Source organism: Triturus cristatus, chromosome 6 (genome assembly GCF_964204655.1).
Source record: "Triturus cristatus chromosome 6, aTriCri1.1, whole genome shotgun sequence".
NCBI classification, from domain to species: Eukaryota; Metazoa; Chordata; class Amphibia; order Caudata; family Salamandridae; genus Triturus; species Triturus cristatus.
The window spans coordinates 387,024,040-387,049,104 of record NC_140589.1 but is presented as its reverse complement, the minus strand read 5'-3'; the positions used below and the strand labels follow the sequence as shown (position 1 = coordinate 387,049,104).

Below are 25,065 nucleotides of genomic sequence, written 5' to 3'. Positions count from 1 at the left end.
CTTTTTCAATTTTTTCTTGTTTTTCCTGGACAAGTATTGCACTTGTAAAGTTGGTGATATTGAATCGTCTAATTTTCCAGGGCCATTATCAGGGATGAAACAGGATTGTGATTTGGACTGCAAATTGAATCTCAAGGCCAAAACATTGTCGTTAGATGGACTTTTAAGGTTGTTACTTTCATACCTGGAGATTTCTGCATTTTTTCTGAACTAACCTGATTGTCCTGTAGCCTTAGCTGTGGGGCCAATGTGGGCTGCGGGACTTCTGTACTTATTTTGTTTGTTTGGTCTCCCATAGGCCCTGATGACTCATATATGGCTTTTATCATATTTGTTTGTGTGGCCTTCCTGCTTTGACTCTGAGTTGGATTATTGTGGGAGAGGCGTGATGTGTTGCTCGACCACCTATTGACCTCACACTTAAGATCCGTAACTAAAGTGCTCATTATTTCTGGGAGCTTTTCCAAGTTCTGCAGTATTGTGGAGCATGTGCAGTTATCTTGGTTTACCTTTACGTCTGTGTTTGACTGGTCTCTGTGTATCAGGGAGTTTAAAAGTTCCAGTTTCAAGTCCAATCCGGAGATCAGACTAGCGACTGATTGCAGTATGTGTATTTGAGTGTCTAATTTGTCTGCGTGCATTATGGCTGCATTGGCCATTGAAATCAAAGCTTCATTGACCAGTGCAAGATGATTTTCTATTTTTGTGGCACCAAGGCAGTTTCCATTTCCATTTTTAGCGAGCCGGGCGACCATGGTTCATTAAGTAAGCTTTGGTTTGAGTCAGAACACCCTTTAAGTAAAAAGTTCTCGTCCCCGGGCTCAACGGGTTCAGTGGGCGTTAAAGAGGAAGCCAGGGGGTCCAGCTGGGGCTTCAAAAGTATGCAGCTTTCCGTAATGTCTGTAATGTATCGTGTTAAGGGAGGAAACTCCTCGCTTGCCTCACTTTCCTCTGGGGAGGTGGCGGGGAAAGCTTCCATGGGTCCGCTGTCTAAATTTGTGGCCACTGATGTGCAGGTTCCTGAGTTGTTGGGGCGACGCGGGCTGTGATAGATTTCATCTTTTGCTAGTGCGCTATTGCCTTTGACTATAATAATTTCTGGAGAGAGTGGTGCAGTCAATGGGGATCTTTGATTCAAGGTTTCGTGTATTTTAGCACATGGTGATATGTTAGCAATCGTTTCGGTGATTTCGGTGCCAGTTACGTAGCAGGGTGTATCACCTGTTCTTTCAGGATTGCCAGGGTGGCCCAGTTTGGGCGATTGTTGAAAGTAGTTTCTAACATCGTTATTGCCTTTAAGACTGTTACTGTTGGTGTTGCCAATTGCAGTACATTCACTCAGATTTAGGGATGAGTGTGTATTTGTTTTCCTGATCTTTGTGCTTGAAGATGAAGGAGAGTTAGATTGCTGCTCTCCCAATTGTTGCCCGTCCTGGGGGGTCGAACCAGATCTTGCACTTCCTGTGCCAGGGGGTACAATATCTTAGCTTGTTGGCGTCTTGCAGATTTGTGAGGGCGGTAGTTAACCTGGGTCTGGGCCAGACCCGCATGATTGTTCTATGCACCGTGCTCTAGGCTCTAAGGTCTGAGGTCCCAGGAAATCAAGTGGGTCTGGGTATCTCTTCCTTATTCAGCAATACTAATGGTCCTAGTTGTCCAGATGGTGGTCCTGATGGCCGGGGTGGCCTGAGGCTTGAGGCTCAAGCTGATGCTGATATAGTGGCAAATATTGTAGCTGGTGTTAGCCCTGGTGGCTACGTCAGGTAAATTTATCTGAGTTTATCTGATTATGTTCGGCTAATGCTCGGTCCTTGGGCAAGAAGACTGGAGATTGGAGGCTTTCTGGAGTCTGCGTTTTCTGGTTTCTGGTTTTACTGTCACTGTCACCGTTGCAGATTCTGCTGCTTTACAATGGGACAGTTCCTCCCTGGTGTGTACGAGGGGGCGAAGAGGCAGGAGGCGGGAAGCAGGGGGAGCGGGAGCGGGAAGCGTCTCGCAATGGAATGGCTCGCTCTCTTTACCTGTGCGGAGCAGCCCGATGTCCTGACTACAGCACCTCTCGCTGCACCACTCTACACCTTCTGGCCCCTCTGGTCACCACTGAACCCCCACTCCTCTCCATTCCACTCCGCTCCTCCCCGCTCCTTTATGGAGTGTTTGCCTTGGGGTTACCTTGCCTTGGGGTTGCCTCCGTGGGGGTGTGGAGAAGTGCAAATGTTGCAGCCGGGGGGAGCGGAGGAGCCGCTGCTGCTCAACACAGTTGAACTCGGCTCGACTCCTGCTCTCCAGTCACCAGCTCTGCTCCGCTTATCATCCAATGGCAAGCGGACGGCAAAGGTGAGAGCCGGGAGGCGGGGAGTGCGGGGAGCAGGGGAGAGGGGGAGCTGTGAGCAAGGAGCAAGGAGCGGTATGCAGCCACAAAGAAGGCGCAGGGGGTGGGAAGTAGGCGACCACGCCCGTCCCGCCATCACACCGGCTCAACTCGGTTTTACTCACCCCCTGGCTCCAAGCTCGACCCGGCTCAACCCAGGCTTAGACCAGGCACAACCCAGACTCCAGCTCCGGCAACTCTGGCTCAAAATTCACGGCTCCGGTTGAACGCAGCGTCTCCACCGAGCTGCAGGCAAACTCAGCCAGACAGGCAGGCAGGCTTCTCCTCCTCACTCTCTGCATTCTCTGCATTCAGTTGCGTTCTGTGACTGGAAATGGCCCACAAGGTATTCGGGTGTGGAGAACTATGCTAGACTACCACTGGGAACAGAGACACAGCTGCAGCACAGCCTTTAGGACTTAAAATGTGGGAATTACCGACCGGGTGAGAGAAGTAGCTAGCAGCACTGTGTGCTAGACTTAGAATGATGAATTACCAACAGGACCAGAGTAGCAGCTAGTAGTACTGTCTAGAGGAATTCAGTCAGTCAGTCAAAAAAAGCTTTATTATCGGTTAAAAACCATGAAAGCAAAGAATACATAATTACTTAAGACAACCAATTAATCACCAGTGAGCAGCAATACAAAGTGTACATGATTAAGACGATACACCTAGAACAATAAATAATATTTAAAATAATAAAAACAGTAAAAACAAGCCACTCAGAGTGGTATTAAAATTCCCTAATAAATGCAGAAGGGTACTAACAATTAGACAGTTAAAGCAGCTTTCTCCTTATGTATGGCTCCTCTAGAGCACCACATAGAAAACAAGTATCTGGAGGTCGCAAACACAGTCAACGGGGTAGAGTCATATTTCAGCAATCTAAGCACAACCCTGTAATCCCTGAAGCCCCTGGACTTGCATAACTGTAGGATCCATTTGGCTCTAGCCGTGGAGTATGAAGGGCAGAAGAGCAGAACATGCAGATCTGTCTCCTCGGCATGTTCGCACCCCGGACATAGGCTAGATGCATAATGAGCCATTGACCACTTGTTTGTTACTGCCCTCCATGGGAGAGATCCATGTCTAAATTGGACATACAATTTCTTCGCCAGTGGGGGCTGAATATCGTCCAAGAGTTTCTCAAATTGGTACCTGCCTTGACTTCGAGGAAGCTGCTGGACAACCTACCCAACGATGGTCTTAATACCATCTGTTCCAAACAGAAATAGTTGAGTGCTTTGGCCAGCACCCTCTTAGGAGTCGTAGCAGAGGAGAGTGTGGGGGCGAGCCACAGATCCCCCTTCCCTAAGGCTAGGCATAGGTCTTTAACATGCTTTAACCAAGGGATTTTTCCCACTCCCCTTAGCGTCAATAGGTGACTAAGTTCCTCCCGATAACTTAAGAGCTCAGGTGTGGACCAGAGTCTCCTCCAGTATAATAGGGGACGGTTAGGGATAACTTCATGTATGGGGACCAGACCCAAGTCAAGGCGTAGCGGGATCAGCGGTGTGCTCTGTGGGAGTCTCAGCAGATGCCTGATGAAACTATTCTCAGAGATAGAGAGCGAGGAGGCATTGGCGTGGCCCCATAGCTCTACACCGTAGAGCACCCCACCTCTTGCTTGTGCTTTATAGATTCCTACTGGAGGTCCCACAATTTTGGATGTGCACTCATTATGTACCTTTAGAATACCTCCCGCTGCTTGGGCCAGCTTCATATTTGCCTTGCCTATATGGGTCCCCCATTCCATCTTGTCATTCAGTGTTAACCCTAAATATTCAAAAGTAGAGACTCTTTCAAGGACCGTGCCATCCATGTGGGGAAGGGGACAGTTGGGCAATTTAGAGTTAAAAACCATAAATTTGGTTTTGGACAGGTTGATCTCCAGGTTTCTTAATCTGCAAAAGGAGCAGAAAGCCTCCAATGTTCGCTGAATACCCGTTGAAGATTTTGATAACAGAAGGGTATCATCAGCAAACATCAGGGCTGGTATCTTTCGGGCAGCCAAGCTGGGAGAGTCTAAGTCCCGCGCGTCCCAAAGATGTTTGATCAACCCATTAAGAAAAAGCGAGAAAAGCGTGGGGGCCAACACGCACCCCTGCCTCACTCCCTTTTCCACCGGAAAGGCGGTCGAAAGCTCCCCATTCCTCCCGTACCTCACTCTTGCAAAAGTGCCCTGATGTAGACGTTTAAATAATTGGCACAAATAGGCTGGAACACCCATCTCCAACAAAATGGCCCATAGCTTCTCCCTCTGGACCAGGTCAAATGCAGATCGAAGATCTACAAAGATCAAATACAAGCTGCCGGCCCCCAGAGTCACCGTCTTCCAGAATACCATCTGTAATCTAAACAGTTGGTCAATGGTAGAAACTTTAGCATGAAAACCCGCTTGTAGGGAGGTCAGGATGTGATGGTCGTCCATCCAACACTGCAACCTTGATAGAAGAATGCAGGCCATTAATTTCTGGAAGACGTCAATAAGACTAATGGGGTGGTAGTTGACCGGGTCCAGGGGGGATGCCTTTTTATGGATGGGAATAATCTCCGCGCCCAGCCAAGTTGGAGGAATTTCCATACCCAGGAGTATGGCGTTAAAATATAGGCACATGTAAGGGACCCAAACCTTCTGCTCACTCAGAAACAGATCTCCCGGTATGCGGTCCAGTCCGGGGGCTTTCCCCGTGGCCAGACTTTTAAGGGCTCCCTGAGTTTCCTGCAGGGTGACTGGATAGTAGTCTGGGTCAGTAGTGACTTTTGTGTCTGGAGCAGGTGTGACTGAGTCTGTTGAGGTCACAATATTAGTATGCGCGAAGAGGGGTTTAAAGTGCGCTATCCACACATCTTCACTCAAATTAGGTGTTATAGCCCTCAACCCTTTGGACGAACCTGATCTAACCAGGTTCCAAAATGCCCTGTAATCACGTCCATCAAGGGCATCTTTTATATTATCCCATCTACGGGCCTCCCATTCTGATTTGGACTCTGCTGTAATACTTTTATAAGCGAGTCTGGCCCCTCTTATACTCTCAACTGAGCCAGTTTTAACCTCCCTAACAAGGACGCGTTTTGCCTCCCTACAGGATTTGTTAAACCACTGCTCCTGGAATCTTGGCCGGACCCTCCTGTGAGCTGGGGTATAAAAATAGTCAGCTAGGGAGGTGAATAAATTAGAGTGGATGAGGAATTAGAACAAGGAATTACCACTGGGACCAGAAAAGCACCACTGCCTAGAGGACTTAGAATGAAGAATTCCAGGTGGGACTGGAGAAGCAGCTAGCAGCACTGCCTCGATGACTAAGAATGAAGAATTACCAATGGGAACAGAGACACAACTGCAGCATTACCAAGAGGACTTAGAATGTGGAATTATCGATCGGGCAAGAGCAGCAGCTAGCAGCACTGCCTTGAGGACTTAGAATGAAGAATTACCACAGGGACCAGAGAAGCAGCTAGCAGCACTGTCTAGAGGACATTGAATGAGGATTACTGATAGGACCAGCGAAACAGCTAGCAGCACTGCCTAGAGGACTAAGAATGAGGAATTTCCACTGGGAACAGAGACAGCTGCAACACCACCTAGAGGACTTAAAATGTGGGAATTACTAATGGGAGCAGAGAAGCAGGTGCAGCAGGTTGTAGAGGGCTAGAGTGAGATATTACTGATGAGACCAGAGAAGCAGCTAGCAGCACTGTCTAGAGAACTTAGAATGAGGAATTACCACTGGGACCAGAGAAGCATCTGCAGCACTGTCTAGAGAACTAAGAATGAGGAATTACCACTTGGAACAGAGATGCAGCTAGCAGCACTGTCTAGAGGACTAGAATCAGGAATTACCACTGTGGCCAGAGATACAGCTACAGCACTGCCTAGAGGACTTAGAATGAGGAATTACTAATGGGACCAGAAAAGCAGCTCACAGCACTGCGTAGATGGCTAAGAATGAGGAATTGCCACTGGGACGACAGAAGCTGCTAGCAGCACTGGCTAGAGGACTAAGAAAGAGGAATTACCATTGAGAACAGAGGAGCAGCTACATCAGCATCTAGAGGACTATGAAGAGGGAATAACCACTGGAAACAGACACAGCTGAAGCATTCTCTAGAAGACTTAAATGTAAATGTAAATGTCCAGTATTTGCAAAGTGCGCACAATTACCCAAAAGTGTCAAGGTGCTGGGGGCCATCTGGAAGATTAAGCGAGCTATTGCCCAGGGTCACATGGTGCTGGGCTGATCTGCCACTGGCACCAGGGATCGAACCGTGAGCCCCCGGATTCCGGCGCCAGTTGCTCTGGCCACTGCCAGGAATTACTGACAGGACCAAAGAAGCAGCTAGCAGCATTGTGTAGAGGACTTAGAATGAGGAATTTTTTATGAGACCAGAGAAGCAGTTAGCAGCACTGCCTAAACGACTAAGAAAATGTAATTACGACGGGACCAGAGAAACAGCTATCAGCAGTGTCTAGAGGACTTAGAATGAAGAAATATTGATGGGACCAAAGAAACAGCTAGCAGCACTGCCTAGACGACTAAGAACATGACGAGACCAGAGAAACAGCTAGCAGCACTATCTACAGAACTTAGAATGAGGAATTATTGATTGATGGGACCAGAGAAACAGCTAGCAGCACTGCCTAGAGGACTAAGAATAAGGAATTACCATTGGGACCAGAGAAGCAGCTACAGCACTGTCTAGAAGACTTAGAATGAAGAAATATGACTGGGATCAGAGAAGCAACTGCAACTCTGTCTAGAGGACAAAGAATGAGGAATTACCAATGGGACCAGAGAAGCAGCTAGCAGTACTGACTAGAAGACTAAAAATTAGGAATTGCCACTAGGACCAGGGAAGAATCACTATTTAGAGGACAAAGAATGAGGAATTGCCTCTGAGACCAGAGAAGCAGCTTGCAGCATTGGCCAAAGGACTAAGAATAAGGAATTACCACTGGGAACAGGCATGCCATTGCATGAATGCCTAGAGGTTGAAGAAAGCGGAATTATCACTCGAAACAGAGATACAACTGTCGCATTTGTGACCAGATAAAGATCAAGATTTACAGCCCTGTTTACAGAAATGGAGCAACAGAGCTCTGAACGAGTGAAACATCATTTATGCTAAAAACAAAAATAATTAGTGAAAGGGAGCAAGCGAGTAAAGTCAAATTTCTAATATTCTAACTTTGTGACTGCTCAACACCGTCTTCAGTGACCCAGACTCTGTAGATCATAAGTGAAAGCTAAGGTGCAAAGGGGAGAACACACAGAGAAATGGTGGATGGGAAGGTAAAGCAGTAACACTGGATATCTGCTCACGTTTGCAACATTTCCAGAGCAAGAGACAGTCAATCGGAAAAAATAGTATATGAAATTAACTGAAATGGACAGAAGCGAAATAAGCCCTGTAACAGGGCCAGTCACTATGGGAAGGTACGACAGACCAAAAGGAGGGACAAATGGGCATGATTTACAATTCAAAAGTAAGGAATTTAGAAAGGCACGCGGAACAACCAATGACATTGATGGGCTGGCTTGAAGCTTATGTACTGAATACACCATGCCTCACAGAGCAGCGCATGCATGCTGCTAGGCACGACCTAAAAAAGGAAGGTTGTATGCAAAGGGTGCCTGAAGTGAGGCGGGGTCTCACCACTGCAGTTAGTGAGTAGAGGGATGAAGAATGTGATAATGATGGTAATGCTCTCTGTAAAAAGCTGATGGATTTGAAACTTGCTTTTACAATCCCCAGAGAAGGTATGATGTGCTCAGAGTAATTCATGTATTAACTTCATTAAACACTGCTTCAATAAAAAAGGATGTGGGTGCAGCATCCTAGTGCTAGGCATCATTCTAAGGAATGTCACATTCATCCCGTAACTGTTGTGTACAGCCATGAAGCTCCCTCCTCCCCATATATGGCGGCCGCTGCGCGGTGAGGTGAGCGACCCTTAACCATGTAGGCAGGTCGCTCCCTCTCCGCACAGCACCGCCTGTGCATCCTGTCCCTGACCCAGCTGCCGCTGCTGAGGTAAGTTCTGTGCCCCCTTGATCTGTGCCCCGTTTTCTCTCTGTGCCCCCTGATCTGTGTCCCTTTTTCTCTCTGTGCCCCCTTGATCTGTGCCCTGTTTTTTTCTGTGTGCCCCCTGATCTGTGCCCTGTTTTTTCTGTGTGCCCCCTGATCTGTGTCCCGTTTTTTTCTGTGTGCCCCCTGATCTGTGCCCCGTTTTTTTTCTGTATGCCCCCTGATCTGTGCCCCGTTTTTTTCTCGATACCCCCTGATCTGTACCCCGTTTTTTTCTGTGCCCCTTGATTCTGTGCCCTTACCCCCATGCCGTCCACCGCTCCTGTTCCTGCCGCTGCATCCCCTGTGGCCCCGCCCCCTCACTGCCCATTCGCTACCCCTCCCTCCCATCTCCCGCCTCCCAGCTGCTCCTCTCTCCCTCCTCCACATATATGGTGGCCTAAGGCAAGCCCGTCTGCACCGTGCCCAGCGCCAGGACCCCTGGCCCCCGTGAATGCTACACGCCCGTCTCCGCTACGACTCCAGCACCCTCCACGCACTCAACGCCGGATGATCACGCACCTGCTGCCTGGCCGCCCCAAGGCGCACCCAAGGACCCTTCTCCTGCCGGAACTGCAGCTTCACCAGCATCCGCACTGCAACCCACCTACCAAAGAACCCAACCACCTCAGATGCATCCTTCTCAACACCCGCTCCGCACGCAAACATGCCGTGGAACTCTGGGAGCTACTGGACTCCAACACCCCAGACATCGCCTTCCTGACGGAGACCTGGCTGAACCCCTCCTCGGCACCTGACATCGTCATAGCCATCCTGGAAGGCTATAAGGTCACCCTCAGGGACCGCACTAATGAAGTAGGAGGAGGAATCGCCATTGTCCACAGGAACTCTCTCGAAGTCTCAACCAACACCGACGACACCCTGGGTCTTCCTCTGTCCCAGTGCTGCCACCACTACTCATGGACAATAACATTTCTTTGCCACAGCCCCTCCAACAGACACAGGAATCTGGAAATATACTCAGCAAGAACAACCCAGAGGCCCCTCGGCTTATTTCCGATCCCGACCTTGGAGCAGGGATTTACAAAGTAATCCAAAACCTGTCGGTACCCCCTGGTTCCCAGACTCCCTGGACTCCTGAAGCGGGAGGAAGATTTCTACTCTGTAGCAGACAGCACCCCAAACTCTTCTAACGAAGATGTCTCTGGAGAAGCTAGTGCGAGGACAGTGACAACTCACTTCAAACTACAGGCACAGTACAGCGCCAGAAAAAAGGCCACCAGTAAAAACAGGCGTCGTAGTCATCTAAAATGGGATTACTCCGACTCTCAGGTATCATACCCCCTAGATGAAGACGATCTAAACTCTACTCAGTGGGGTAGTTCCAAGAGCCTACATGCTGAAACGGCTGAACCTTCTTTAGCTTCTATCTTGACTTCCATCAAGGAGTTCCACGAGGAAGTTCGGGCGGACAATCGAATCGCCAAGAATGCTGCCAAAAAATTGCAGGGTGGGCTAAGGCGTCTGAACAAAACCTGTGTAGACATAAATGAGCGGGTTTCTATGGCAGAAACACGAATTGATCACCTGGAAACTGACGCTGTGATCACCAAGGAGCAGGGAGCGTCTAATACCGCATGTTTGATGGACTTGATGACAAAGGTGGAGGACCAGGAAAATCGCCAGCGCCGGAACAACCTCCGCTTTCTTGGTATTCCGGAGGGGATGGAGGGGGATGACCCCCGGCGCTTCATAGTTCAACTACTAAGAGACTCCTTTCCAGATCATCCAGGCTGGGATTGGGACTATGAAGTCCAGAGGGCACACCGATTCCCCTTCTATCAAAAGCGACAACATAGCGGTGCCAACCGTCAGGAGGTCAGCCTAGATTGTTCCTCGTTTACTTTGGAAACTTTCATCTTAGGCAGATGATTTATGAACAGTCCCGCTTTAACTCCAAGAAGGGTGCTAATGGAGTAACATTTTTTGCTAAACCAGACTTTTGCCACCAGACTGTTGAACGAAGATGGCGTATGAGGCAACTAATCTCCCCTTTTCAACAGCTGGGGGCTGAAGTGTTTCTCATGGTTCCCTCAAGGCTTAAAGTAATACTAAACGGGAGCACTAAGGTTTTTCTCTCTGAGATTAAGGCAGGGGAGTATTTGGAGGAATTGAAAGGCAAGAACAAATGACACTTGCTCAATAGGGCTTAGGAAAAAAGTCAGACTTAAAATGACTTAAAATGAACTTTTCTATTCTTCTTCTTTTTGTTCCTGGCATCATTTCTTTTTTTCTTTCCTTTTTGTTACCCTAATTGGCTATTTCGCCTTATTCTCCACTGTGTGTTTTTTTTTTTCCCTTCTCTCTAGGCTGTTATTACATCACTTCACTTTATTACGTTACTATTGAAGATCATTAAGAGAAAAGGGCATGCGGCTGAACCTATAATCTAGAGTCCTAGAATATATCAGTCCGGCGTGGCCGGCAGTCGGAGCTCAAGCTGATTTCCATCATTCAGGCACTGCCTGATTGCTCGAAGAAGGGAGGGGTGGGGGGTGGGGTGGGAAAGGCACTACAAGAGAAAAGTTTTGCACAGATAAATTCATTATGTGTTTTTTAAATTTTTTATGTACATATACATGCATATCTAAGATATACTTGCTATGGCATGAGATAAGACATCAGGAACTTATAGCGCTATTATTATTTGTTGGCTTCTTTTTTTTCTTTAAGAAATGGCTAAGTTAAACCCTCAAAGAATTGTCTCTGTTAATATTTGTGGGCTAAACGACCGCTCAAAAAGACAGAACGTTGCGCTGGGGCTTCGCTCTTTGGGGGGGGATATCAATTGTATTCAGGAAACTCATATTGAGGGCTCTCAGGGATATTTACTAGATTCAATGGGCTTTCAAGTCTTAGGGGCCACTACGCAGTGTTCAAAAAACAAGGGAGTGGGTATTTTGGCTGAAAGAAAACTCTCTATCTTTTCACCCAGGGTCAAGGCTGACCCCTTAGGCAGATGGGTGATCACTGAGTGCCACGTTTCAAATAACCCCCCTTTTACCCTTTGCTCAATTTACGGGAGCAATTTAGACGATCCAGGAGTTATAAATTCGGTCTCCGGGGAATTGGCACACTAGCCCATCCCTATTGTCCTTTGTGGCGATTTGAACTTGCATCTACCCTCCAACTGGGACAGCGTCAGTCACTGGAAATACAAGGGCAGGAAACCACAGGTATATCAGGCTTTGATAGACCCTGCACAGGTACATGGTCTCAGAGACTGCTGGGCAAGCCTAAACCCCTCTTTGCCAGGGCATACTTTTTACTCTGCTCCGCACCACACCCTTGTTAGGCTAGATTATTTTTTCCTTTCATCCTCGATCATTAATAATTGTACTATTGAATTGGCCCCACGTTTTATGTCCAATCATAATCCCCTTATCATCAATATTACAGGCCTAGGGAAAGCTAAAGCGGTCTCCACCTGGACCTTTGAAAAAGCTCTACTCCAGGATCGGCTGTACCAAACACATATGCAAGGGTGGATAGAGGAATTTCTGAAATTCAATGTTGGTTCTGCCCCTCTTATGACAGTTTGGGAAGGGGCGAAACCCTGGGTTTCTCAATACGCAAAAACAAAAAAGAGAAAGCGGTGATAAACAACCTACAAGGAAAACTCAGGGTGGCTGAAACTAAGCTGACTCACCACATCCAGACCGGACAAAACATCGAGACAGTCCAGAAGGAGGTACTGCTGGCCAGAGCCGAAATTGGGGCAATTTTTGCAGAAAAGGCCGCTGCAAAATGGGCAAGTACCCGGGAGAAAAACTATGAGTGTAGTGACAACATTGGACACCATTTGGCTGTCAGGACTAGGCAACAGGTCTCCTACAACGAGATTCATACAATCAAACTCACATCAGGGGTTGAGACTAACAACACAGATCATATCCGAAACGGATTTCAGGATTTTTATTTCAAGCTTTATACTGAAGAGATCTGTGGCCGCAGTGACCTAATTGCCCTCGAGACCACCAATTACCTTAGTGAGGTCAACCTCAGATCTCTTCCCTTAGAAGACATGAATAGACTAGATACAACCCCCACATGGGATGAGATATTGGAGTCCCTTAACAGTTTGTCTGACGGGAAAGCCACTGGGCCAGACGGTATTCCAGTAGAATTTTATAAGTTCTTTGCTCCACAGATTAAGACAATCTTTACAGAAGTAATAACTTCTACATTTAATGGAACCTTACCACCAGCATCCTGGTCCATGGCTAGACTAGGTATCTTCCCAAAGAAGGATAAATCTCCAATAGAGATGAGCTCATATCGACCAATAACGCTCATTAACTGCGACTCAAAAATCTTCTCCAAAACACTAGCTAATAGAATCTCTTCTATGGTTGAATCGTTGGTTTCAGAGTGGCAGCACGGGTTTATCCCAAATAAAGGGACAACTGAACATGTCAGAAGGGCTATTACTCTTTTTGACGCCGCACAGGCTGCCGGAGACCCGATGTCTCTTACACTCTTGGATGCTGAGAAAGCCTTTGATCGGGTCTTCTGGCGATTTCTGTGGGCAGTCATAAAGAGAATGGGATTTGGACCTAAGATCACGCAGGCAGTACAAGCCCTCTATGTTAAACCAACAGCTTGTGTCTCAGTTAATGGGCAACTAACCAGACAGCTTAAGATCTCCCGGGGTACCAGGCAAGGCTGTCCATGCTCCCCACTGCTGTTTGCCCTTTATCTTGACCCCTTTATCAAACAAATAGAGAGGAATAATGAGATCCTTCCAGTTAACCTTCAAGGCAGCTGTATTAAGATCATGGCTTATGCCGATGACCTGGCCATCATTTCACCTGACCCCTCAAACACCATAGTGGCTCTTGAAAACGAGGCGCTAAAATTTGGGAGGCTTTCTGGCTACGCTCTGAACCAAAACAAAACCCAAATAATAATAAACAGCCAAGTTTTATGGACTGACTTTCGAGTTGTCTCTAAAGCTAAATACTTGGGAGTCTCTATTTCATCAAATTTAGATGAAATTGTCACTGACAACCTAGTCCCTTTGGCACTACACACAAAAAAGGCCCTGAAACTAATTAACAATTTACATTTAACCCTTGTAGGCAGATGTAATGTCATAAAAATGACATACTTTCCCAAACTCTTGTACTTCTTCCGTACAATACCCCTGGAGTGCAGCAAATCAAACTTGTTAAAATTTCAACAAATTTTCACACAGTTCATTTGGGCTTACTCCCAACCCAGGAGGGCACTAAGACAGCTTTGTCTACCAAAGGAGTGAGGGGGTTGGTCCTTTCCCAATATTACACTCTACTATTGGGCCTCGGTCCTACAATACAGCACAGAACTGCTAAAAGAGGCTCCACCCCTCCAGACCATAGGCCTCCCCATGCCTTTTCAGCTACTGCTGGGTGAACAGTCCTGGGGCTGCCTACTTCGGGAGACCACCTACGGATACTAAAAAAGGGTGAGGTTTAAAACACTACTAAACTCTTTTAAAACCTTTCGCAGCATCCGTAACATTTTTGGGTTGGGTAGATTTAACTTCTACACTCCTACACTAAATAATGGCAGCCTACCTGCTATATTCGGTAGGGCTTACTTTTCAGATTGGCACAAGGCCGGCATACTGAAAGTAGGAGACCTCGTTACCTGTGAAGGGATGGTCCCTTTTTCGGAGCTACTGATTAGGTTTAAACTTAAATACGAAGACGCTTTTAAATACTACGGTGTATCAGACTTTTTGTCTAGGAAGGCAGGTGGGCCCTCTGGCTTCAGGGAAACTGACATACTTAACATCCTACGCAAGCCAGTTTTGCCACGAATCGGCTTATTATAAAACATAATAAATAGACAGACCCCCGACGACCTACAGAACATAGCTGATAAATGGTCCAGCAAAACTGACACTCCTAATACCACTTTTTTTTAATTCACTTTCCCTTTCACAGAACATTCTAATTTCAGCTAAACTACAGTCGCAACACTTTAAAACTATTTTTTTTTTATATCTCACCCCTAGTAAGATCGCTAAGTGGGGTTCTGGCCAAGGCACCCTTTGTCCAAGATGTGCGGAATACAGGGTCAACTCTATCCATATTTTCGCTACATGTTTAAAACTCTCCATCACTTTAAACAGAATACAGGAATTCTTAAGAGAAGTTACAACTCAGCCCATAATATTGAATCCTACCATTATCTTGCTAGGAACACAGAACGAGTCCTCCCAGCTGAAAAGAGATGGCTTAATTTTCATTGCCATGACTGTCTGGAGGCTTTGTGTGGCTTCCTCCTGGTTAGATCCGGAGCCGCCATCGTTCTCACATTGGTTAGCCCGTTTTATTGCCATATATTACTTAGAAATCGCTATATATGCAAAGAAGGGAAGAAGGGGACGGAAGAAGGGATTAGAGCTTTGGGAAAAAATGAGTCTATGGCTTGTACAGTCAGGATAATGTATGTGCTTCTCCCCTTCTCCCGTTTTTTTTTTCTCTTTTCTTTTCTTTTTATTATCTTTTCCTTTTCCTGTTTTCTGTGTTTTTTTCTTTTCTCATAACCGTATGCAAGCCTTTTTTTTTGGGGGGGGGGGTGGGGGGATGGATGCCATTTTGTAATGCCTATTGTAATTTTTCCCTTTTTTTTTTACTGGCAAATAAAAATAAAAAAATAAAATAAAAAAAAGCAACCACAGCACCGAAACTGCCCTCATCGCCGCCACCGATGACATCAGGTCCCTGCTAGACAACTGAGAAACCGCGGCCTTCATCCTCCTGGACCTGTCAGCCGCCTTCGACACGGTCTGCCACTGCACACTACGAACACGCCTCTACGATGCCAGAATCCAAGAGAAAGCCCTGGACTGGACCTCCTCCTACCTCTCCAGCAGAACACAGAGCGCCCGCCTCCCCCCCTTCTGCTCCGAAGCCACCGAGATCATCTGCGGCGTACCCCAAGGCTCATCCCTCAGCCCAACGTTGTTCAACGTCTACATGTCACCACTCGCTCATATCGCACGACAGCACAACCTCAACATCATCTCCTACGCCGATGACACCCAGCTGATCCTCTCCCTCACCAAGGACCCCCACACCGCCAAAACCAACCTCCATGAAGGAAAGAATGCCGTCACCGACTGGATGAGAATCAGCCGACTGAAGCTGAAGTCGGACAAGACGGAGGTCCTCATTCTTGGAACCACCCCCTCGGTCTGGGACGACTCCTGGTGGCCGACTGCACTAGGAACACCCCCAACTCCCACCAACCACGCACGCAACTTAGGGGTCATCCTCGACTCTACCCTCTCCATGACGAAGCAGGTCAAAGCCGTCTCCTCCTCCTGCTACAACACCAACCGCATGCTTCGCAGGATCTTCAAGTGGCTCCCCACCAAAACAAGAAGGACGGTCACCCAGGCCCTAGTCAGCAGTAGACTGGACTACGGAAACACACTCTACGCAGGAGACCAGGCCAAACTCCTGAAACGGCTTCAACGCATCCAGAACACCTCCGCACGCGTGATCCTCGATATCCCTCGCTGCAGCCACTTCACACCCCACCTGAGAGACCTACACTGGCTCCATGTCAACAAGAGGATAACCTTCAATTTCCTCACCCAAGCACACAAGGCACTCCACAACACCGGACCAACGTACCTCAACAGCTGACTCAGCCTCTACACCCCCACCCGCCAGCTCCGCTCTGCAGACCTCGCCCTCGCCAACATCCCCCACATCCGAAGAGTGACCGCTGGCGGCAGATCATTCTCCCACCTTGCCGCCAAGACATGAAACACCCTCCCCATCCACCTATGGCAGACCGAAGACCTTCTGAACTTCAGAAAACTTCTCAAGACCTGGCTCTTCAAACAGTAGCAGCTTCCCCCACCCCAGCACCTTGAGACCCTCGCGGGTATGTAGTGCGCTTTACAAATGCCATTATTGATTGATTGATTGATTGTGCTCTAGTTAGACCTTTAGGACAGTTTGCCATCCTCTATTTTCTCAGTTCAAAAATTTGCAAAATAAATGCAGCGGAACATATCAATATTTTCTTTATATTTTCTTAAATGCATCTTTCCTAGTTGATGGTAGCACATAAGATTTATGTGGGTTACCTCTTCATAATGAACAAACGGTGTGAGACCCAGTTGGATGAAAAAAGTGGTTGGTCTGTAAAAGAGGTGTGATTCACATAATTAAGGGAGTGGCATGATACAGCCACACATGCCAAAACCATGCATGCCAAAACATTACGGTCTGAACTATGACTGCATCTTTACCACGCACGCCTTTACCACATATGCCTTTATAACTAATTTAGTACTAAGGGCATGTTTGCTAAAGGGATATTGCATATCCTAGCCCACCTGCCCACCTGCCCTGCGCACTAAAACCTGATACCTCAACCCTGTAATTAACCCTGCCCCAGCCATTACAACTACCCTCACCCCTCACTCAAAGCCCTAACACTTGGTCGCTGCCCCAAAAAACTACCCTGACTCCACCCACTCTGAGCCCTAAAACCTACCTCATCCTGCCTTAAAACTACTAATTCCCCTCCCCTCGCCTTGAGGCCTTAAACCCTGCCACATGCCAAAACCTACGCTGACCCATGCCCCCCTGCTCTGAGCCCTAAAACTGAGCCCTGCCCTTAAAACTACCCCTTTCACTTCCCCCTACCCTGAGGCCTAAAGCCCTGAAAACTACCTGCCTTGAGGCCTTCAACCCTGGTCCTATCCTAAAAGCAGCCACCACACCTAAAAAAATACCCCTCAAAAGGCCGCTCCAGCCCCCTTACCCGGTTGTGTCTCTTCGCCCATCTGGACATCTACACTGCTGTCTGCCTAAATCACTCATTTGTGTGGTGAATGCGGATGCATTGTTTAGGCAAGCTTTGTTCTGCTTGCGGTGAAACAGCACAAGTGGTTCAGCCTGCATTGTAATGGCCATTTCCCCGTACCCAAATATTTACTTAGAATCATGCTGCGGATGCGACTAAGTTCAAACTATACACTATTCAAGAGCAATACTCTACACGAGAAAAAAATACACACACAACATCCTAAAAGAAAAAAATCTCATACGTGATGTAAAAAAAATTAAGTAAGGCATGTGAAACGTAGACAGGATAGACATAGATCATTTTAACGTTTTTTTACACGCGTTCATAAATTGATCAATGTTTTTTTCTTGTACAGTTAAGGATATGAATACAGAGTCCGAAAAAGCCCTGTTTTAATGCCCATTTTTAATTCTTACCGAGTCTAAGACCCAGAGGGACCAGGCCCACTTAAAGCTCTGTTGGGACCACACTCGTACATGGGAAACTACTTCCTCCTTCCCATCACTCTGCATGTCACGCTTCCCTTTGAACATCTGTTTACTGTGAAGTCGTTTCCTGTTAAGGGACAGTATATCTCGGTACATCAGAACCATGATGGGCTGCATCAAGTCATGTAAAAATGTATGTCAAGTAGCATATCGTCTGCTTGAAATCAAGAGCTTGCATTAAGGTAAAGGGTAAGTATTCTACTGCAGCATTTCTCTCAGCTCCAAGGGACCCTGGGGACCCTGGGGATCAGGAGCCTGAGCTGGAACATAGCCATTGATCCTCTGAGATAACTCTCTCTGAGCCCCGGGCCCTGTCGCCTCATCTTTAGATGAACTGTCACCTAGCTCATGAATGTAAGAAGCGGTAGCAACACTTCACAGGCGCCTTGTTGCATGAAAATCTTTGAAATTGAAATAAGAAATCAATTGCAATGAATTCTAATGAATTGTACTTTCTATATTTCACAGGTAAGCACTTTGGACTGGGTGCGCGCTGAAAAAATCTATAACCTCTGTGAGGTTCTTTTTAAGGTTCATAAGGTACGTATGGAGTTAGTCACTTCATGATTTTTTAGCCATTATAAAACATTTTTTAAGCTTCACATTTCAAAAAGACAGCATTGCATTTGAATTCTTCCCAGGTACCCTGATATTGTTCCAGAGTATCCTTTTAAATGCGTAAAAAAAGACTTCACATAATTGTACTTACAAACACAGATCTGCAGAATATATTGGACATTTTTGAGAGCATCTTATTCATTATCATAGAAAGAACAACTATATTACTATTTTAAAACGAATGGATTATTTTAATTAAAATGTTGATGTACGTGCACTATGCACACTACTTACAGATGTAGCTCTTGCAAGTGTTTAGAGAAGAACCATCCATAGGCATGAAAAGATGTGTAAAACCAAGGTTCAGGTTCTCACATCGTTCACCCTTTCTTTGACACAGCACTGTGTGTGCACTACACTATGGATACAACATGCTGTGCACTACACTATGGATACAATATGCTCTGAAACATTTACTCACTCATTCTTAAGGTGTACAGCACCCCTAGCCTTAGTTTTTAAAGTAATTTACATTGCCAGACATCACTAGATTGACACAAACGCGCAGATGAAGTAAATAAAAGGTACAGAAAACAAGAGGTAATTGGTGCATGTAGCATTGCTCAACAATGTCCTAAAAAGGACAAGATAGCAAAATAGGCCCCTGAAAGCTGTTTGTAAGAAAATGATCTTGACACCTCAAAAATAGCTGACTCAAGGAGACAGAAAACTATATTACTGATAGGATGAAAAGTAATTCAAATTAGAAGAGTTGTAAATCCCTCTCAGTGAGGTCACAAAACATCAAGATAAACTTTTGGGTCTCACACTTAAACTTTCCTTTGCGGTTGCAAATCACGTGATTCACAACATCTCAGGCTTTGCTACTGCAAAACAGTGAGTTGAAATGCACAAAAGCCATTTTGCGAGTTGGAAAAGTATTTTTGATTGGCAAAATTGTATTTCGACATTTTTTATGAACTGCAAATAGGAGGAAATGTGACATGTTTGCAATTTGGAATGCAATGCAGCAGTTGTTTGTGATAACAATTGTGGTTGTAAACCATTTATCATTTACTGACACCTAACATAAGGCTGGGACAGCTTCCACCTTGTGAATTGTGGCAGGTGACCTCAGGTGAAGTAGACACTGGTATAGAGAACGCTAGATGCCACTCCCTTTTTTACAGATGTCAGAGTCCAGGTGCAGTTGCAGGGTGGTTGGAAGTCTTTTATGTGACTGAGACTTCAGATCAGGAGGTCAGCCAGCTAGCCCATGGAGTAACTCTGGGTTTAAGTAATGCAGACCCAGTCTTTTTCACACAGGCAGGGGGAATAGCAGGCAACAAGGCAGCATAGGAAAGCAGAAGTCCAGCAAAACACCAGTCCAACAGAGTAGCAGTCCTTCACAGGTCCAGAGATATACTTATACCTACTTGTGCTTTTGAAGTGCACAGACTTCAAAGAAATGTTGTTGAAGTGCACAGAGGCCCTACCTTCCTGCCCTGGCTCCAGACTCACTACAGGGGATATATGCAGCCCTTTGAATGGGGGCAGGACACAGCCTATTCAGGTGTAAGTGAGGCTGGGTCCAGCTCCTCCCTCCCATCCTGCCAGGATGGCCCATCAAGTCACACCTAAGCTCCTATTGTGTGTGGCCGTCTAAGGGGAAGGGTCAAAGCCCTACTGTCATCTATCCCAGACATGTTATCAGAGACAGGCAGCAGGCACCAAATGGCTAAAGTAAGAAAATGACAACTTTCTAAAAGTGTCATTTTCAGAATTGCAATTTAAAATCCAACTCAATCTTAAATTTGGATTTTAAATTGTGATTCTAGAGACTCCAAACTTGAAAACTCTTTTACTTAACCATCGAGAATTACACTTATAAAATGTAATAAGGTAATGCCAATGTTATCCTATTCGAGAGATGTGTCTTGCTCTACTGAACAATTACTTTGAGAGTTTTTCACCACCAGTACATGTAAATCTTAAATACAGTACAGCCTGCCCTCTGGGTTGTCCAGTGACTTCCTTAGGGATGATCTATACATTTAAAAAGTGAAGGTTTGGGCCTGGCAAAAGCTTTATTTTTCTGGTTAATATATAAGATGAATAAAAGTAGGGCTAAAATGCATCCCTGTACAGCCACAAAATAGAGGGATTAAGTGTGCCTGGATAGGCAATGAACTGGCAAGATGGCAGAGGAGCAGAGCGGGAAACAGCTCCACTTGCAACTGAATGGGCTATGCTCTGCACTCACAAAAAGGGCTTGTCATCCCTCCATTGTTCATGCAGCAAGATTGGAGCCAGGCCAGTGGAGTCAGGAAACTTCAAGCACTTTAAAGAGAGCTCTTTAGAAATTTCTCCCACTTCAAAGAAGGCACCATGTATAAACAAGGGACTTTCAAACACACTCTTCAGTTCACTTTTTGGACCTGGAGGACTCTCAGAGGACTGTTTGCTGTTGTGGCCTGATGTGTACTCTACAAGAATGCTTACTGCACCTGGAAGGACTGCTTTGCTGCCTGGAGCCTTCCTTGAACCATTATAGTCGTGCCCTGCTGCTTGAGCTTATTTTTATCACCAGCACCCAAGACAACTAGAGTGATTCCAAGGGCTAGATAGCTGGTCTTCTGTTCAGAGTCTCAGAGACAGAAAATGCTCCCTCAACCTTGAACCTACACATGTGTTGCATAAGCTATGGTTCTGGCATAGCTCTACACGGTTTCCTTCCCCATCCACGGGTGACCTAAGTGAACTTAGTTCAATGCACAAGTACTGAATGTGAAAACAGGCTATTTTAGACAATCAAAACTCCACTTAATACATAGTTAACGCAACATATTTGTTTTTGGGTTGCTAACAATCCACGGAAGGGAATCAGGCACATCACGGTAACAGGAACTCCATTTCACTCTTCACAATATCACACACACACAGCACTAAGAAGAATACACACTTTAACAAAAAATATTTATTACAACATGGTGAACCTGTTTCTTAGTACATCTAAAATAATCACACAGGATATCATAAAACAGCCAGAAGGAACTTTGCAACCACAAGAATAAAATTAACATTTCTGACATGGATAAAATATTATCTAAAAGCATAAAACCCTAAACCTACTCCTATGTGCTGACCTAGAAGAACTTATAGTTGAGCAACTTGTGAACTAGATATTCATGGGGGAAGTGGTGCACTGCATACCTTGTTATCAGAGGAGCTGGGGAGGAAGTCTTCCCTGCAAAAGGCAAACATACACTGCAGTAGAAGCTCTCCTCAGGGACTCAGCTCTAATTAGCTTCAGGGAGGATGCATCAATTTGTCTAAAAGCTGGCATTAACCAAAATTGTCTTAGGATGGTATCTTGGAGGATATTCTGGGCTGAATGGCCTCTTTACCTAAAGGGTTGAGTTGTGGTCCTTAAATACTGAAAGGTTATCAGGAATGAAAACCTCAGGCTCTGACATAGTTTGGGGAATGTGATGTATAGATTATATGCTCCAGAGAAGGGGCCCTAGTCATACCTTTATAAAATGAGAAAAAGGAGGTGTAAAATTGATTTGAATCCCTTTGATGAACTATCTATGGTTGTTTCTTGAGTGTCTTGAAGAAGTGATAAAGAAACACTTGTTCAAGACTGCATGCCTCATCAGTTGTTATATCTGGGTCATTATCTGAACACCTTGGCACTCTCTGTCCTGTTCTCAGTTCAACAATGATTACATCAGATATGACCGAATTTGGAAGGGTTGTGGTGTCATGTGTTCTGTACAAGGCCCGTTGTTGTTTTCCGTGTAATAACCTAACTGTGCACAACACAGGCCACATTAGTTTTGCACACATTGTTATTTAAACACTTTGCTTTTGTGCCACATTATATTTTCACAGAGAACCTGCAGTTGTTTTCTCGTTTTGTTCTTTCCTGAGATTTAGTCTGAACAGAAGACAAGGTCAAATAACAATGTCTCTTGTTATTTTGTTCTGTTCAGGCACTCACTCCTAGACATAACACAGAAATGCAGCTGTTGTTTATGAACATGTAACCCTTGGTATATAAGTATGCACAGCAATGTAACACCCACAGAGACACAGATATTTTCTGAGATGAGATCACGCTGTATCTGAGATATAGAACGTTCTTCTGTGTATGCTAAGGTATGGGGTCTGCTACTAAACGCTGAGATCTTTGCTGTATAATCAGTTTGCTGTCTATTCTGTCTTATAATATGACAGAGCATTTCATACTCTACGGTCCATTAACAATGCTGCTGATATTTTTGCTAGGCAGTTCTTTTCTGATTTTGGCACATATACTGCATTCTAGAGCAGGGTAGTTTAAATAAACATGTCAAACTTACTTTATGTATCTATCATATCTTATTGTGGAAAAGTGTATGCGCGAAAGGGGGTGTCCTGTCACAGTAATCCCTGAAAGGGTAAGGAGAGTTGTGTTCTGGGGTTTCAATTCACTTGTCTCTCTGGGTATGTGTAGGAGGGAAAATGAGATACTATAGCTAGTCGGACTTGGGCTATGGTCCCAAGCATAGTTCTGTTCCTGAGCAGAATCCCTGCAACACGGCACAGCCAATGTTTGGTCTAGTACTTATTTTGGGGAACCCTGAGTAGTGCTTGTACTTGTCCACAATACCCTTGCACTGTTCTGTGGAGATGTCCGTGGTGCTTGGGACTTATCCTCGACAGTTTTTAGGACATACCTAGTTCTGTTGGTTTTTCAAGCTCGAAAGTTAAAAGGACTATACCGTCTATTGTGCTGCCTTTTTGAATCCTTTGCTTATTGATTAAGGCCGTTGCAATTGGGGCAAATTGCTGCCCAGCAGTTACTCAACACTTATTTCAGCATGGTGTCCCTAATGCGAAGGCTCCTGCAGTTTTTGTGATTGAGGCGGACGCAGCGTACTGCTTTGAAGTTTTTATTTCTGGGTCACCTTTCCAGCTATCAATGCTAATGATAATATGTTTCATACTTTTACTGCTGCCACACCAATCACTTATCATCATGATGCACTTCTTGAAATTCCTCTTCCGGTCTGTGAACACCAGACTTGGCTTACTGGCGCCCATCTCCTTGTCCCTGGTATTGTTCGTAGGGGCTCTTTATGTATTGATGGGACTACCAGGCCTAGTCTTGCAGCTTTTATACCTTTACTCAATTTGGTTGCGCTAAATTTGGCTGAGATGAGTGTGTTTTATGAACAGGTTGTTCTTTTACCTGGCCACTTGATACAATTTGTTTCCTGTGACTTTTTGGTGGGTCCTGCTGGGGCTTGTGCTCCTGCTCAGGCACAGCAAGCAGTAGGACTTGTTATTAGTCCAGTGATTATGGATTCAGTCATGGGCAAATGCCCACCAAATTATGAAGACATTCCATTTTGGATTGCCCAGAAAATGTATCACTTGATGCTGTGATTCCCCTTACGGGAGCACAGGAAAAGCGTAGGACTTTAAACATGTGTTTACCTAATGGCCTGGTTCCCCCTTTAGCTGACTGCAACACCTAGGGGAACTGTGTTTGCCACAGTGTATCCCTCGATGGATGATCTACCGAACATACTCAAACAAATACAGAATGAACATGGGGCAGGTCATGTTGGAGATTTGAAGATGAAACTGGTTGGAAATTTTCCAGTTGTCTCAAAAATTATTCTTTCTTATGTTAATGGTGAAGCAGATTCTTTGGCTATACACCAGCGGCTTGCCGCAGTGGCTGTTGCAGACCATGAGCATTAGTTGCCTATTACCATTTCACAGGTGTATATGTTTTAGGACGTAATAGTTTGGGGACCAGACCTTCTGTTTCAAATCTTGAGAAACCTGCTTCTGACAAAGATGCTTGCCCTGCCCATGATTTTCCAAAGAAAACATGGAATAAATCTAAACAACCACAACAAAAGCATAGACCTCGTGGTGGTATCCCGCCCACGGAATACTCTGAACAGCGTTACAATTTTCGTGACTGCTCTATAATTAAAACTCATTATCAATTTCAGTTTCCTGATCCCCATTCTCCTTGGTCCTTTCATGACATGTCTGATCAACAATATGACAGAGAAAGGCGTTTTGATTGTAGACAAGGAGCGGTCATGCAACCTAAATCGGACACACAATGCTCTTTTGTTGTGGAGTTCAAGTAGGAGGATCAACTACCTCCTTGTAAGCCCCCTTTTCACAAAAAGAAAGTTGCAGACTTAGAAGGAGTTGGGCAGTGACTCTCCTCGACAACCCAGCAGAAGTCACCATAGTGTGCATACACTCCGCCAGCTTTTGGTGGTGAGAGCAACTGAAACCTTTGTTACTCTAGAGACCGCAGACACCTGCGTGACACCCCCTGATAGACTCTCTCACTTGGATATTCAGATTGAAGGAGACGGTTAAACACAACATTAAGCTATCTTTTAGGACAATTTGATTTCTTGATATGATGTTCTTTGAGCGGAGGTTGATTGGCCTCCTCCTTTTATTTTTGCTTGTCCCCAAGGTGAGGATGTTATGCTCCCTTCATTTTCGCATCTAGTTCCAGATGCAGTTAAACAAGCTTATGCTTCTGGATGGGCCCTTGCTTTGGCCCCTGCTTTACATCACAACCAGGCTGAATGTTATAAAGATATTCCTTTCCATGTAGTGCCACTGTACAACCTCAGCCCCAGTATCCAATTAAATATGATGCCAAAACGGCCAGTAAAAACATTATTTTCCAATTCGAGAACCAGG

General features: G+C 45.7%; 1 protein-coding gene across 1 annotated transcript in view; it reads left to right on the top strand.

Annotated features, from left to right (window-relative positions):
* Positions 1-25,065, top strand: part of SNTG2 (syntrophin gamma 2) — a 1,181,343-nt gene that overhangs the window by 846,041 nt on the left and 310,237 nt on the right. The window contains exon 11 of the mRNA XM_085609593.1: positions 18,238-18,309. Coding sequence (XP_085465719.1) covers positions 18,238-18,309 — 72 coding nt within the window. The remainder of the gene's footprint in view (positions 1-18,237; positions 18,310-25,065) is intronic.